General features: G+C 40.6%; 3 protein-coding genes across 5 annotated transcripts; all 3 read right to left on the bottom strand.

Moving 5' to 3' along the window:
* Positions 1–219: 219 nt before the first annotated feature.
* On the bottom strand, positions 220–5,320 carry LOC5519760. Its single transcript, XM_001639598.3, has 4 exons — positions 5,119–5,320; positions 2,426–2,644; positions 1,620–1,856; positions 220–1,263 (listed from the first exon to the last, which is right to left on the bottom strand). Exons 1-4 carry the CDS (start codon positions 5,180–5,182, stop codon positions 809–811), a joined length of 975 nt encoding a protein of 324 aa, XP_001639648.1. The 5' UTR covers positions 5,183–5,320; the 3' UTR covers positions 220–808.
* A 1,807-nt stretch (positions 5,321–7,127) lies between these two features.
* LOC116607872 (uncharacterized skeletal organic matrix protein 8) lies at positions 7,128–9,852 on the bottom strand. 3 transcript variants are annotated; one of them, XM_048729426.1, is made up of 5 exons: positions 9,770–9,852; positions 9,353–9,468; positions 8,829–8,969; positions 7,585–7,864; positions 7,128–7,411 (listed from the first exon to the last, which is right to left on the bottom strand). In XM_048729426.1, exons 2-5 carry the CDS (start codon positions 9,362–9,364, stop codon positions 7,161–7,163), a joined length of 684 nt encoding a protein of 227 aa, XP_048585383.1. In that variant the 5' UTR covers positions 9,365–9,468; positions 9,770–9,852; the 3' UTR covers positions 7,128–7,160. The 3 variants fall into 3 exon arrangements, with proteins under 3 accessions (XP_048585383.1, XP_048585385.1, XP_048585386.1); XM_048729428.1 differs by having other exon boundaries at positions 9,353–9,499; positions 9,770–9,842; XM_048729429.1 differs by having other exon boundaries at positions 9,353–9,464; positions 9,770–9,800.
* A 2,226-nt stretch (positions 9,853–12,078) lies between these two features.
* On the bottom strand, positions 12,079–13,807 carry LOC116607873. Its single transcript, XM_032369299.2, has 2 exons — positions 12,775–13,807; positions 12,079–12,259 (listed from the first exon to the last, which is right to left on the bottom strand). The coding sequence occupies exons 1-2, from the start codon at positions 13,583–13,585 to the stop codon at positions 12,126–12,128; spliced, it is 945 nt and encodes a 314-aa protein (XP_032225190.2). The 5' UTR covers positions 13,586–13,807; the 3' UTR covers positions 12,079–12,125.
* Positions 13,808–16,654: the final 2,847 nt, after the last annotated feature.

The raw sequence follows: 16,654 nt of genomic DNA, 5'->3' as shown, positions 1-16,654 counted from the left end.
ATGTGTTAACCCACCTATTCTCAGATATTTTACTTCTTAAAAAAAAACACATAAGTCACAGCCCCCTATTTTTGATATCCTTACTGTGACCTTTCCACTCCCCCCTTTATTGCAAGTTCTGGATCCGCCTCTGCCTTTGCACATGAACTTGACCTAGGAATGTTTTTCTGCACATAAGGCATGTTATTCCTATTTTTCAGCATAAACAATAAACTGCAGTTTTGTAAGATGCAATTTATTCACAGTATTTACCAAATATATACAAGAGCTTAACCTCAATACCAATGATTATTGAGTTGATAGTAAGATTAAGCTTAAAATCATTTGATCCTCTTTTTAAACAGCATAGGCTGTGTGGACTTGTTTTGTGTAACAGCCCATCATATTCACAAACCAATGGATCAGTCTTACAAATCTGATGCATAAATCCTTGGTAGAGTGTTTTTCAAAAACCCATGAAATACTATTTAGTCTATTTAGTACTAATACACTGTAATGTTGTTCTCTTTTGTTCTGGCTTGACTCTTTTTCTGGCTTGGGATTTTGAAAACCACTCTAATAGGATAATAATTTCATAAGGAACTCTTCACTGCTTGCCTGGTAACATTAACCCAAAAATTCAAACACCCAAATCATTGTTAATTTTTTTAAGTAATCATGGTAAATAAAATTAAAAAATAAAACTGTTCTGTTCAAATAGATTTGATTTCAAATATAAAAGAAATGTTTTTACCACCAATAATTGATAATAAAAATATAATTCTAGAGAAAACATTTGCTATTATTGCAAATTGAAAACTATAATATTCTAGACTATCACACCTATGGAAATGACTGACTGTGGCACATTATAAGGGGGCGGAGGATCTCCTGCACGCAAACTCTCTGTCTCATCTAAAACAGCACTGTAAGGGGGGGGAGGTACGTTCCCCTCAAAGAACCCTGAAACCGTCTGTCTGGCCCCCTCTATTGCAACATTCGGTCGTCTTGAATTATGATGACCGTTATGTCGGCCTATCCTGTTAGTTCTATGTGATGAGACCCTTGGTCTAGAAGGCAGTCTTGTATGTTGCCTTTCTATTGAAGAGTTCCGAAATCTCAGTAGAGAAGTGTGCCGTATCACACTGAAAACCACTAACACGATGAGAAACAAGCAAGTACAAACAGTGGCTACCACCACAAACGTGTACGGTAAAAAGGTCGACGAAGTCTCTATCTTTTCAACAAGTGCTGGTTGCGTAGAATTTATTGTCTTGGGAAGTCCTAAAACAATAAATATATTAATTAGTGATGGAGTCAAGTACCAGTCCTGAGTACTTAATAGGTATAATGCCTGGCCATCCTTGGGCTTATACATAGAGCAAGGATGATCAAGGAAAAAAATATCTCCAAAATCTGGGTATGTACATGTAAGTGCATTTTGGCCTCATGTTATTTGTGTTTTGAAAAGGGAATACAAGGAACTGATGGCAATTGTAAAAAAATGTATCTTCTTTCACCATCCAGGGTTTTTCCGTCATGTCATTTCATACAGTATTAAACAATTATTAAAATATACCAGAAAAAAAAAACTGGAATTTGAATAGCGTTCCATCAATTATGTTTATTAGGTTTCTTACCTGTTTTCTTGTCAAGAACTTCCAGAATTCTTGAATAATTCACTAATAGGAAAAAACATTTTCTGTTCTTGCTCAGAATACTCTGTGATTGGGTGTAAAAAGGATGGCGCATCACATGACAGCCTTTAAACTGGTCTAAGCATCGCTGTAGCCTCTTCACCTCTGGGCATATTGGTGTAGCATTCCCATGGTAGTTATCCAAACAGGATTTCACTAAACTTTCATTACACTGTTTAACTGAAAAAAAAAAAGAGACAATCAGTCACAGTGTTATTTTGGCCATGTGATAATTGAATAATTGGTATTGATGAGAGGAATTCAAAAGCAGAATCCTTAGCACTGATTGTTTTTGTGTAGTGATTATAACAAAGTCGTTTTCTATGACTTTTACATGTGGGATATTAACTGTCTTCAATAAAGAGAACCAGGTTTTCACACTGAAAAAAGTTCAAAAGTTGACATGAACTGGATTTGAACCTGTACATATTTAGTAAAAAATACAGTGGAGTAGGTCTTTGTACATCATCATGGTGTGGTGAGGGATGTAATATCCTTTTGTAATTTGTTAGGATTGGGTGGGAATGGTTATTGATGTTAACCAGGGAGAGGCCTCACTCATCCCCCCATCTGACATTCATTAGTACACAATATGCTTGGCAGTGTTCCACTTCTGGGGGAGTGGAACTGATGATGATGTACAGAGTGTTAAGATATACTACACCTTAATGCCTAAATGGAATAAAGCTTCCTGATGACATGTTCTTCATTTGATTACAAACAAGGTACAGTACAATTAGTATACTTACCAGGGTGCTTTTCATTGCAGGAGAACTGATGCACTTTAAACTTCAGATGTCTATATATAAACTTAAGCTCTAAATCCTTGGAGTGGTCACAGTCAGACAGATACAACAGGCAGTTATTTAACTCCTTTGCTTCTTTGCAAATTGCATAACTGTTCTCATCAAATCCTTCACTGCAAACCCTGAGAAGACCCTCTGAACAATTTCCCCCAGTTAGACAATCTGATGATTATAAGAAGGCACCATGTCAGGATGGGTTCATGAAGTATATGGTTTGAAAGTATTGGGAGTACATTCTATTTTTTTTTTCAGAATACAGGGATAACAGTTAACTCAGTAGAGCGGCATTTCCAGAGAAAAACACAGGGTGGGGTCTTGTAGTCAATTCACTGGCCTTGAAATTTTCTGGGTGAAAATGGCATAAATTTTCTCAGGTTAAAAGCCATTTCCAAACTCTGGTCATTAGGTCACTTGACCCATATTTTCTAAACCCAACACACACTGAAACCCAATCCTCTCCCTAACTACTTAGTAAAGGTGTCTATTGGAGTTTAACCACACTACTCATCATCCTGGCACATGAGCAGGGTGGGGTCCGAGCCCTCTTCATGCGACTGCAGTATTACATATAACCTCAGGCCTATTAGTTTTTTTTAACAACAGTTTGTAATAGCAGGGAATTGCTTTTGGTCATTTCTTTGTATTTCAGGTAGGCATTTGATATGGTCTGTAATAGCTGGTTACCAGGAAGGTAAGCGTTGACTGTAAACACATTACAAAGTTGTGTACAGGGCCAGTTACAAATTTTGATCACAACCCTAATAAACAATTCAAGTCAGATCCACATGTTATTAGATCCAAATGTGATATTTTAATTGTCACCACCAGTGACCTACAGTTGTTATCGTTAATTCTTGTATTAGACGCAAGAAAGAAAGCCGTAGCCTGAAAGAGAAATCGATAACAGTTGAATGGCTTTTCGAACAAATAATCGCATTCCCAGATCATTCGAAATAGAACCCTTGTGTTTAGAAGCGATGACATATCTGAAAGTTTTGCCTTGAGCGTTTTTTAGATGCCTCATTAAACAAAGTAGGGAAACAGCGCGGTCAAAAACAATTCAACAAACCAATCCATACCAGTCCCCTTTGAGTTCCATTACGAGACTTGATATTCAATGAAAAATTGAGATTATATATTTATTTGCAAGACACGCCGATGGAGGTTACTTGCTCTGTTCTCGTATGAAAACAATTGAATTGAAAGGCTCTAACAGTCATATGGACAAAAGCATGAATTAACGCCAGATCGCTAACGAAATCTGTCAAATAAAGCCCAACAAGCTCAGCGTGATCGAAAAAAATCCATATCCTCTGCACGCATTTGATCTTTACTTATTTGAGATCGAAAGACAAATGTCGGCAACAGTCGGTCTAGTAGCGGACAATTATACAACATTAGCTGCACTTTAACGAGCGGTATCCAAACAAAAGAACCATCGTAAAGACAAGGAAACATGAATAATTTGTCGAAAAAGGTATAAACAGAAAAGTAACTAAACATGTAAATTCTCTTTTTACCCATACTATCTTTATAACATACAAAAACTTTTTTTGCTTTGCGAGATATTTTCAAAATTAACCAGAATCGTAAAGACAAGGAAACATGAATAATTTGTCGAAAAAGGTATAAACAGAAAAGTAACTAAACATGGAAATTCGCTTTTTACCCATGCTATCTTCATAACATACAAAAACCTATTTTGCTTTGCGAGATATTTTCAAAATTAACCAGAATCTGCGACGTGTAGTGAACGGTATATTACATAAACCCAATAAGAAACACACCGATAGCCCATATCGACTTCAAAACAACCGTATTTGCCGTCTTAGATCAAGAACTCTTATGGAAGGAAAATTCTTAGACAGGAGACCTATAGATTGAAGGAGAGCGGCACTGTGAATGATCCTAATTAGACATGCATCTAATACTAGTACGCAATGTTGACATCAAGGTCCAAAGCTTTTAGTTGGTTTCCTCTGCTTCGCTGAAGTAATTTTACAAACGGTCCCTTTACAAACTAAAGCCTCACGTCGTCCTCACTTGTAAGATCTGATTATTAATTCTAAAAACATGATAATTTGAGGACCCATCGAATGAAACGTTTTAGTTTTGACGAAACTGCTTGAACTGCGCGAATTTGACTTGCACGCCGAGCAGTCGGCGGTGACGGGTCTCGTTCTTAATCCTTATTTTATGCGGTATAAACACAGAAAATCTAAATCCCTGCTTGCTATTACATTTTTTTTTGCAGGTACTGTAGCTCCTTGACTCCCTGATACCATCTTGTCAACGTGTTTAGCTCTAGCTGGGGGGATTTCATGGCCGTGACCATACTAAAACTTTACCTGGTGGTGAGCTAGCTACTAGCTTAGCATATAAGACACAAAATACTGGCTATAAATATACTTAATGGAACCATAAGAGATGAATGGTAGGAGTTCATTTATTTTTTGTAAAAAGTTAAGTCTTTAAGCCGCTTTTGGTCAATTTGAAGGGTTCAGTCTAGGCATCGGCGCCCGTTCTGACGAGTAATTCCCGTATTTGTGATAACTCTAGGGAGTTTTAGTACAGCGTTTGACATTTCTAAGAGAATGATACAATTCCACTGGGGGTTTTCTTATAAAAACACTTACCTACAGACGATAAACCGACGGCAATAAGAAGCAACAAGCTCATACAACCGACCAGGGTCGCCATTACCACAACATGTCTTCCCACTGTAAGCGAGAACCCATTGCAGTGTTGAACTGGTGTTTGTCTAAATATGGAAATTTGGCCTTGATCTTGGCATCTGATAGGCTCAAATTCGCATCCAGCTGCCAATTATCGGTGCACTAGGTCTATAATTGATCAGAGAGAGGTTCGAATTACAGCCCATTCTAGAACTCATAAAAGCCGAATACACCTTTTATCTGTAAACCAATCAACGTTCGCCATTGCAAGAAAGCGGATTACAGTAGCCTTTGTCGTGCCGCCAGTGTGATCCGCCGGCCATGTTGCTTTGAGTATTCGCTTTGTATTGTGCCGAAATCCTTTCAAATTCTGGAACACTCGTGGAGAAAAAGTCATGATTAATTCGGAGTGTGTACCGGTTTCTCTCTAAAAAAGAGATATTGACGCTAAATATGGTGATTTTATTTCGTGCCATTTGCCTAGTCGTAAATCGAGTTTCGCTTATCTTGATTTTAGCCTGTGTTTTGAAGTATATGCGCTGACCAGGAAATGGAAGTGATTACATAAAATAAAGTTTGCCGCCGTGGAAGGAGCCCTTACTGCAGACAAACTCCACGAAAATAGCCACACACCCCTAAAAAACGCTCTTTTCATTGTATCGAAGAGTCGGAAAATTCTAGGCTTTCTCTACCTGCGAAAATAAAATCAATAAATTGCGAAAATAAAATCAATGAATTGGAGTAGCTAGTCACTTTCATTGCAGCTAGATGCTGAATTACGAGAACGAAGGGTCGTGTAGGCATGTAAAGGCGCCTCAGGCAGCCGCCATACAATTTATGTCTGATCACGGATCACAGCTAAGATCGAAATTGTTGGTTTTGTGGAGGGAGGAAAACAGGAGAACCCGGAGAAAAATCCCTCGAGGCTAAGGCGAGACCAACTAACTCACGTCGTGAATTTTAACCTAGAACCCAGTGGCGAGAGGGATTACGCGCCTGATGCAACACACAGGTGCGTACCCGGGATTTGGTCAAGGGGGTGCGGAGTCATAAGAATCATATGGAAAAAGGGAATTTGACGATCCTTCAATAAGAAATGACCTGCTTTTTGCCGGCCAAGGGGGGGGGGGGGGGGGGTCCAAGCGCACCCTGCGCAGCCCACTGTTACACGCCTGACACACGTGTCAAAGCGAGAGAGACGAGGGGGCCGCGGCTCGTCTTGTGTCTTATATGTAGTATTATACTGGGAGAGCCATCGTGTTTTTGTGGTGTTGATCTCAGAGGAGGGCCACGTGCACGTGCGATAGGATACCCAACCCCACCCCTACCTGCAAGCCCCGCCCCCTATTGCGAGCGCCAGTTTATGAGTACACTGTTTTTGTTTTACAAGAACCCTTTTCATAAGAACGTACAACCAAATTCACAGTTCCCCAAATTCTACGAACATGCTCAGAACATTCTAGGCTCAGATAGTAGCAAATCACAGTTTTGTTAGTCTGGAGCGTTCAAATACAGAGCCGTAGCAGGCCAGGTAAGATTGGGTGAGGGGCATAATACAGAACAAGTTAAAAATAACTTTTTTGTTCCGTTTTTAAAAAGATTCGCGTCCCACGCTGCGCAGAAACAAAACGGAAAGCGATATAACAAGCTTTCACAGCGCATGCGTATTCGTACCGGACCTGAGTCCTCACGCCATCGTTTTCGAAAGGTTCCGTTTTCGTCCGTCCCCACGGCACCAAAAAGGTATCATTTACATATTGTTCAAATTGTTCCGTCTTCGTCACCGTTTTCGGTCACCGTTTACGCATAAACGTGTGGACAAAAACGTTGGGCATTTTCAAATGAAAAACGGATATGTGTGGACGGGGCCTTAGACTTTCCTATAAAAAAGAGTGTGTACGTAATTCATGAGGAGAGGTGTGTACCCACAAAGTAAGAGGTTTTCCCGAGTCAGAATGGAAACAATGATGTTCGAGTGGGCTCACTTTAATGCATTCATTTAACTAGCTGTTTGCAGCCAAGCATTCACAGCAGTTTCTAATTGTCATCGTTTTCTTTACAAATTTCACTTTGTACACAATGGTCCCGTCCGTGAGCCTTTCCTCGTCGTAGTTGTCAGTGTCCCGCACAAGGAAATCCGCCACCATCGTGGACTGGACACATTTGCCCTGCTGGCAATACTTGCTTGACACGCTACTCGCCCCTGTTTCTGAACATAGCAGCTCGTTCGCATACCTCGGGAATGTGTTTTCATCTAAAACACACACAAAAATAGATTAAATATAGTTTCAACTGTTCAAAGGCTAACAACGTACAAAGAGTATTTTGCTTGGTGCACACTAGTGACAGAGATATAATGTTAGATATAATGTTTAGATAATATCGTGTCAACTGGGTTTGACATCATTACCATATAAGGTATCCTACCGTATTCGGTCAATTTCTGGCAGACACGACAGGTCCGAAGGTACCCAGAAGACTTAGCGCTCCCCGCCTCAGAGCACTGTATAGTTGTCGATCGCTTGCTACGCGTTGCATCTGAACCAACGTCATCATTGTACAACCAGGGCCTCTTGTTTTCGTCCATCAGGTTGACAAAGTTTTCCTCCGCTTCTTTCAAAGTCACCGCCATGTAGTGTTTATTATAGCCTCCGAGCTCAATCAGCTGTTTCCGTAGCTCCTCTTTCGCGGGGAAAATACATCGAACCTAACGACACACACACCGAAACAGGCACGGTATGCTAGTTACACCTAGTACAAGAACAGTTCTATTTGGATGGTTAGGTTTAGATGAGGCTTTTGTGACACCGAGTTGATATCAGGCCCGTACCCAGGGGGTAGGGAGGGGGTGCGAACGCACCCTCCCCCCCCCCCCCCCCCCACACACACACACACCGGCCGAAGGTCCACATCGGTTCTCAATAGACGGGCTATTTGTAGGCAAAACTATAAAGCATAGGCTAAATCACTCTGGTATGTAGCCAAATCCGACAAAAAACATCCCGTAGCAATGCCGCAAAGGCATAAACAAAATCCTTTTTTTTCGAAGGTGCTCAGATTTTTTATTAGAGAACTCCCCCCCCCCCCCCCCCCCCCGTAAAATTAGCATATGAAGAAAAGGTTGTCGTTTTGGGGGTCTGGTACCGAGGAATCTTAGTCTCTTGTAAGAGACCTTCTCCATTGCCTAAAGATGGCCACAGTCAATATTTTTCTTTTCCGATTACAAGACATAAAGTTTACTAAGCAACTGTGGTACGACAACCTTAAAAAAGACGAGAATCCTGCAGTTTTCCATATAAGGAATATATATTCCCTTATAAGAAAGTGACGGAGTTTGGCAAAAACGACCATTTTTGGCTAAATTTTCTTGATATGGTATATGGTCCCTTTTTCCGGATTTCGCAGCCCCCCCCCCCCCCCCCCCTCCCAAGAAAAATCCGAGGTATGGGCCTGGAATTATTTCATTAATATGGGGATGCTATTCCACCACGAGCATTTCTGCGTCGATCATGGGAGGGAGGGGCCGAGGGGGGAGGGGGGGGGATACAGTACGAACGAACTTGTGTGACCGAAATGGAAATTAATAAAGAGTGACTTAATACTATTTATCTTGTCACAATGTTATCAAAAGGTTATATCTGAGTGAGATCATAAATAAGCTATAAATATACCCTATTGCCTTGCCAATCAATCACATCACCCGAACGGGTCATCTTTGCACAAGGGTTTTGAAGTTCGTCAAGTTTCATGTTTCCTGCAACAGTGAACTCTAGTTTGTGTAGACACAGCACTGCTGCCAGGAACATGAAAATCTGGAAAAAAGAGTACGTTTGAATTATGTTGTACATCCTTGTGCTATATTCACATGACTTGTCTCAGTCCTGCGAGATTCTTATAAAAACGCGCCTAATAGAAAATCATATCTTTATGTCCTCACAAGAACAGTTCTATTTGGATGGTTAGGTTTAGATTAGAGGCTTTTGTGACACCGCAGTTGATATCAGGCCCGTACGACATGACGGAAAAACATGACATGACGCTTCAAATAAGCCCATTCCACATCTAATAAGAAGGAAAATTCCTCTGAGTACTCACCAGTGAGTGTAATAGCAAACAAAATTTAATGACTTGTCTCTGTCCTGCTAGTTTCCTATAAAAACGCGGCTAATAGAAAATCATATCTTTATGTCCTCACCTTGTGAACCATCTCCGCTTTGCCTCTTGTGCAAACACCCTTAAATATGACGAGACGGTTTGCGGTGACCTCTTACAGCTTGACAGCGCCACTCGAACACGAAGGGAGAACACTTTCTGACATCGTGAAAATCCACATCAAAGCTCACTTATTAATAGAACAAAGTTATTACAATCACGAACTAAGCAATCGCATAGGAAGGGAAAGATTCACAAAAAGCAATGAAAATCAAAGTCAATGAGCAATACCAAATACATAGCATTTCAGGCGTCTCACCAATGGATCTAGCTCTTGAAAGAAACATGTTCTTGGTAAAAACGAGGACTCCTATACTGCTATTGAATTTATTTTCACATTAAATTTCTAATAAAAGTAAAGAAACTTTATAAGTTTAGATTTCTTTCTTAGATTTCTTACCTTCAGGTTAGTGACAGCTTCTCTTGGCTCGAAAGGATACTAACTCACACGAAAACCAAACCACCAAGTTTTTATCATTTCATCGGAAATAGCCCCCCTACTGAATACAAACTTTTAAAACTTATATTTGTATAGAAAAAATAATTAAATATTTTGGAACTGCAGATTTTTTTGCGCAGACAATGCATTTGTTTACAATTGTTATACATTCATTATTTGAGTACAAAAAAACTCTACTCTCTAGGATGCAATTAAAATAATTTCTTTTGGGATCTTCAATTAACGCTTTTTCGTTTTAATAGTATTACGTATTTAATTATCAGACCGGATCAGGTGCGAACGTACAAATCTATTTTTAGACGCACACAAACAGTTAAACACAGGAAAGTGCTTTTAAATGGTTTAAAAATCTGGTCTGATTTCCGTTAATGTATTTCCCTGCTGGTTGGTTAAAGCTTTTCTTTTTCAATAAACATAATAGCGGCTTTGGCTTATGCTTTGCCAGAACTGTGCCATGTTGGAGAAAAATCAAGATGAAATAATCAAAATATAAAACCAACCTAATAATTGAAAATAAAACACCAAAGGGTTTTCGTCAATCAAACTCTTGAACACCTGAAACAAAGGGGGAAGGCATTTTCCTGGGCCTAAGTCTTAAGCAAGCTGGAGAAGAGGGAGAGAAAGGAAGAAGCGTTGGTTAAGTTGGTTGAATGATTTGAAACGCGTGAAGGAAGTTAGAATAGCGGGTTGTGTGTATGGAGTGAGAGGTGCAGGGGTCTGGGAATGCACACGCGAACAAGCCATGAAAACACAACACAATGTAACATAAACAATAGTAAATAGGCATACAATATTGCTTTTTATTTATCGAAGTACCTATTACAATAAGTAAAACTTAAACAAGCGTGTCAATAGATGACAAGGGGAAAGGCTGGATAACCCGCTTGGCAAAGAATCTCGTGGCCCCTTAGTCTTCGTGACCACTACGTACGGAGTCCTAGAGTCCTGCAAAGCGACAAATTGGATTAGAACCCTCATAGGGCGAGATAGTATCAATGACAATACCAGCTTTTTGCCCCTATATTTCGCGTTATGCGAACACTTCTACCAAGGTCAAGCTAGGCTAACTTTGCATCATTGTCTATCGCTTTCTCGACATGCCAAGAAAATCAAATAACACGACTTCTAGAGACCACAGGTAGACCGATCCGTGTTAGCATACTCGAAGATCCAGCGTTCACGGCCGAAAGAAAAAAGGGCTGGATCCTTGAGTCTGATTGTTTGTCAGATTATCACGTTTCACAAAGTCATAAATCGAAAATGGAAAAGATCGCATGACATAAATTGGAGAAGACCAAGTGAGTGGCAGGAAATAGAGGATAGGAAAGGAAAAAGGACGTGTCCCACGGATTCTCCATGTGAGGATGACTCATGCTGGTGGATCATTGATTGATTTTGTATAAGTTCTTATTCTTTATTTTGTCAAGAGACAAAAAAATGATGTAAATAGTGATAGACGGGCCTTAAAAAATTGTCGCATTATACGGATAGAGCAAACATTTGGGCTTTTAAAATATTATAAAAAAGATCAATTAAAGATTCTACTATATCAGTAATTTCCAATGTAACATCAACAATATTTATTGTAAAACATCAGTAACAACTACAGATTTTAACGGGCAGCTTTTCCAAAAATAGTCAAAACATTTATAGCCTTCTTTTAAAACAAGTGCCTTTAATTACAGCAATTATTACCGATATATCAGAGATGGTTATTCGACAGTTGACTCAGACTTCGCCTTAAAGGAGAAAGCATACCATATCCACAGGTCCGCCCCTCAGTTACCGACAAACGCCGTCTCAGTTGAAAATAATTTACGCGAACATATAGGAGATCTTGTTGCTAGCGCCTTTCATAACGGTCATTTAAAACAGGAACCACGACATCCATATAATTTATTGCCACAGGAATATATATAAATCCTCAATAATTGTTATAGGAATTTCTGCTCACTCGCCCCAATCTAAATAATTTAAATAGAGAGGACATAAATAATATGTTTGATACTATCCCTCCCCTCCCGTCACGGCCTAAAACAATACCCTATAGCCACGCCCATGTGCAAACTACACCATATCCACCAGCCAATACACCAAAAGCTGGAATTCGACTCTGCCAAATTTTTGTCTTTAATAAGACCTCTTTAGAGTCTGCCCTGAAGAGGTCTTATTAAAGACGAAGATTTGGCAGAGTCGAATTCCAGCTTTTGGTGTGTTGTATTCATTCTTCTGGTTCACGAACACGACTATTTGGGCTTTTTGTATTTATTCGTGTCCACCAGCCATGTACATTTCCTTATGCACCGTCAGCTATGCAATCACAACATGTCTTGATAGGGTGTGTGGCTGTGTTGAATACAGCTCGATAGACCACGTGACTCGCGTTCTGGGACACCAACTCATATGAGTCTGGATCGCGGACCAGGAACTCTGAAAAAGCAGCACAAATAAAATGATACATTCTAAGAACTCTGTGGAACTCTAGGAGCTCTGAGGAAGTAGGACAAATAAAATGATACATTCTAAGAACTCTGTGGAACTCTAGGAACTCTGAAAAATCAGCACAAATAAAATGATACATTCTAAGAACTCTGTGGAACTCTAGGAGCTCTGAGGAAATAGGACAAATAAAATGATACATTTTAAGAACTCTGTGGAACTCTAGGAACTCTGGAAAAGCAGCACAAATAAAATGATACATTCTAAGAACTCTGTGGAACTCTAGGAGCACTGAGGAAGTAGGACAAATAAAAGGATACATTCTATGAATTCTGTGGAGCTCTTAGGAACTCTGAGGAAGCAGAACATATAAATTTTCATCTACTATGTAATTTAAAAATGATATTCCTATTCCAAATAAGGCTGGCATAATGAATAATATGGATTTAGAGTAAAGATGATTATCGAAAACAAACGCTTGACATATTACCACTAGCATTTCGCACCTTGATAAATAGAGTTCTGGAAGCATCTTCCAAAGGCGCAGAAGGGCGAGACCACACTAGCAGATGTTTCCATGTCACACGTCAGCTCGTTAAGGTACTGCGGAAAGTAGTAATCTGGAAGACGAGTTATCCGCTGACACACTGGACATAGGTGGATTCCCTTTGCTGTCACTCGGCCTGCGGGCGCACATCTCTCTAGCGTTACGTCATCCCTTCTCACGCGGCGATGTGTTGATTTCTCTCCGTATTTTCCCCCGCTCTTTTTTTCACCCACCATTAGTAATCTGTTAACACGATGTTGTGATTTCTTGACTTGCTTTCTTTTGTTATCTTGCTTTCCCCCTTTCTGTCTTTTTCTCGCCATTGTTGGTCTGCTTTCCAAGCGCTGATGTGACCATTTCTTATCGTGTACCTTCTTGTAGTCTAGCGTTTTCTTGCTCTTACTTTTTCCTGTCTTGATTTTCTTGCTTCGTCCGCGTCGATGTGGGATGAGCGTTTTAGACGAGTATGTTGCAGTTCTCTCAATACCTTGCTTGTTTTTTCCCAGAAGCTTGGCTTCGCGTTGATGTTGAATAAGCCTTTTAAAGGAGTGTGTTTTAGTTTTCTTGCCATTTTCTTTGTTGTAACCTTGCTTTCCTTTTCCAAACACCTTGCTTTGTGTTTTGTAGTAGTAGTTGCTTGCTTCAGTGGCATAGATCTTGTGGCCTAGTTGCTTGCCCCTACCTTTTACTGTTGATACATACGGAAGGTATGATCTCCAGATTATGTTTTTTTCGCAAAGATAGAAGGGAAACAAATATCGCTCTGCCATTGAACTTCTGAAGCAATTGCTTTAAACTTGTTATTTTTTTCTTAAGTGACATACACAGCTGCCAAAGATATCAAGGGCTTGTCCAGAGTAGGTGGACTGGGGCCAACAACCCTTAAGGACAGCGTTCAATGAAAGAAAAAGGATGCGAAAAATGTAGCAAATACCATGCTTGATTCGCGCGCATTTCCTCAATCGACTAAAAGTGGGTCATTTCTTGTTGAAGGATTCCCAAATATTACGCTTTTCCCTATGACTGCGCACCCACCTCCCTCAGCTAATTCTAGGTATGGCGCAAGTGTATGGAAATAGTAGCCACGCCTCACGGTTTCCGACGTGTTAACAACTATTACAACCTACCCCATCGTTCGACGGGTTGCAAATGAAACTGTGTTTTGACGGAATTCCTCCGACAAACTTTACGTCTTCCCTACAAACGCTTGTTTATGTTTATTTGTCTGTTTTGTGTTTGTTTATTTGTTTATGTTTACGAAAAAACTATGGACCATACCTTTTCCAAGTATTTTCTCTCTATGCTTGATGATCTTACTACTCGTGGTATTTGTGCTCCACGCCTTGACTATCTTACGCTGAACTGTCCACTGTTTCCGATGAGTCACCACCGATGACTCTCTTTGCCTCCATAGCGCTCGAGCAGCGGTGCCATTTTCATACGGTCCAAGAAGATCGATAAAATCCCTCTTGGCGTCCTCCCAAGAGATGGCGACATAGTGCTTGTTATATCCCCCTTCCTCGTGAAATAACCTCTCCTTTAACTCTTCCGTACCGGGTACCAAGCATACCACCTTCTTACCCATAGGCCCGTCAAGGACTATGGTCATTTCGGCCTGAGCGCACGGATGGCGTGGGATGTGGTCTCTCTGTCTAGGTGCAGGCGTTGTGGTGCACGGGGGGTCTGTCTTGGAGTCGTGTGCGTGCTTTTCGTAAGAGTGGCGTTTAGCGAGGGAAAGCGTAAGAAGAAGGCGCTCACGGAGGCTCTCAGGCTTCGCCCTGCTCTTGTTTATAATAGCCAACAACAGCACGATCAAAAAGGCCTGCGAAAGATGATTAAAATTTTCATGGCAACTTCCCGGACGAGTGTTGAAATCGTTCTATAACGACTTGGTGACTTAGGAAAGGTGAAGGTACCGGGATTTACTTTTGCGCTGTTACTCAGTTTTATTTAGCATACTGAAATTTCTAAATAGGGCTCCCTTAAGTCGGCCAGATTCTACATAACCAAAGGGTAAGGAACGCGTACGGTTGCATAACTCGTTCCCGGAAGCTCTAAAGAGCAAGGAAAATGTCCTCCAAAGCCAATATAAGCTGCAATAACAAAGACAAAATAATATACCCCCCTACAAACCATACATAACCAACACTTAACTATCCTATCGCCCTTGCTTGCACTATACAATGGAATTCCTAGCCGAACCCTTGATAACTCGGGCACCACTTGATTTCTTCCTCCCCATTGTGTATTTCTCCACATGTTTTTCCCTTGATAACTCGATCATCCCGCAAAATGGTGGTTTCCTCTCATTTACTAGTATATTGTATACTTAATTCAAACTCCCGATACCCCGAACAGCTTCGAACTTTCCAATTTTCGTTTTATCCGGATTTAACTTTATGTTGAAATACTTTATTGACCTGAGAATATGCACGTACGCGCACCATTTTGGTCACCTAACATGACAACATATTCGATTAATACGGTAGAATTACTCACTACCCCCCAAAACGCTATACGTTTAGAATCGAACAAAAAGACGCGGATGGGTGGTTTGAGGGATGTGGAATCGCGCCTTTGTGCGCGCTTTAGTAAAATGTGCGCTCTAGTTGTTAGCTACTGGGAATGACCCAGGTCAGGTGTCAGCTTGAAAAAAAAAAACCCTGGTACTCTACAAATTGGGGCCGTGAGTCCCTCGTTTCAGGTCCGTAGCCAGGAAGGTTCGCTCTAACAAAGGAACATTAAATACAGCGCGAGCTACATAAAAATAATGTTCCGCTAGAAATCCCCGCCCTTACTTCCTTCTTATCCTTCTTTTTGGAAAAGACGTTAAGACGCCGTGAGTCCCTCGTTTCAGGTCCGTAGCCAGGAATGTTCGCTCTAACAAAGGAACATTAAATACACCGCGAGCTACATAAAAATAATAGTCCGCTAGAAATCCCCGCCTTACTTCCTTCTTATCCTTCTTCTTGGATAAGGACGTTAAGACGAACATCATTAACCTGTATTGGTGGACGTGTAAGAATGCTTGTGGTCCCACCTTCAATGACAGTGCTTATACTAACTCCACACTCATTTTTGTAAACTTCTTCTAGATGGCGCTCTGCAAGAGGGGGGCTTGCAGGTATAGATATTTTTAGGAAAATGTGTGTAAAATTGGGCGAGGAAAAGACCGTTGTTGTCTACAACCCCGGATGTCACAACATTCTAGCCTTGTGGCACCTTTTTTTTTAATGATTAGAAGTGTTTAGTCGCCGAATCAGCAGTTGGGCGAGGACTTCTGGGTTATCGTATACGATGTAGTATACATGTAAGAAAGTTTGCAAAAGAATTTCATCCTTTATATTGCAGAATTTAAAATAAATTATTTGACCATATAATTAGTACATATGTAGTAAGCTGATGATAACTGCGATATGCGCGAATTTCTAGTATTAAAAAAGTCTCTGCCAGCCTCTATTTTGTCATTAGCATGATATCGAGTAGGGGGAAGCATCCATTTCCATTGGCTGTTTTGGAAAATAGTTATACAACATTGTTTCTTTTTTTAAATTTCTTCATAGCGGAGCCAAGCGCGGCCGCAGGCCGCGCGCGTAGCCCCATAGGCATAGAAATATGGTATAGGTATGCGACTTGGTTTTTGTGGTCATCGCGTGGGTACCCTGTGGTGTCACTCGCCAGCCAGCCAGCCAGCCGCGCGACTCCCAGGCCCCACTCGGCCCCGAAATGGCGACTAAATACAAACACTGAGCAAGGGAAAAAGTTCTTGTCGGCGATGATTATTTATTTTGCCTCAAATTTTGTGACTTAAGGATAAAGTCAACTAGAGGGGATCTACT

This window comes from Nematostella vectensis, chromosome 6, assembly GCF_932526225.1.
Source record: "Nematostella vectensis chromosome 6, jaNemVect1.1, whole genome shotgun sequence".
NCBI classification, from domain to species: Eukaryota; Metazoa; Cnidaria; class Anthozoa; order Actiniaria; family Edwardsiidae; genus Nematostella; species Nematostella vectensis.
This window is presented reverse-complemented; position numbering and strand designations above follow the sequence as displayed.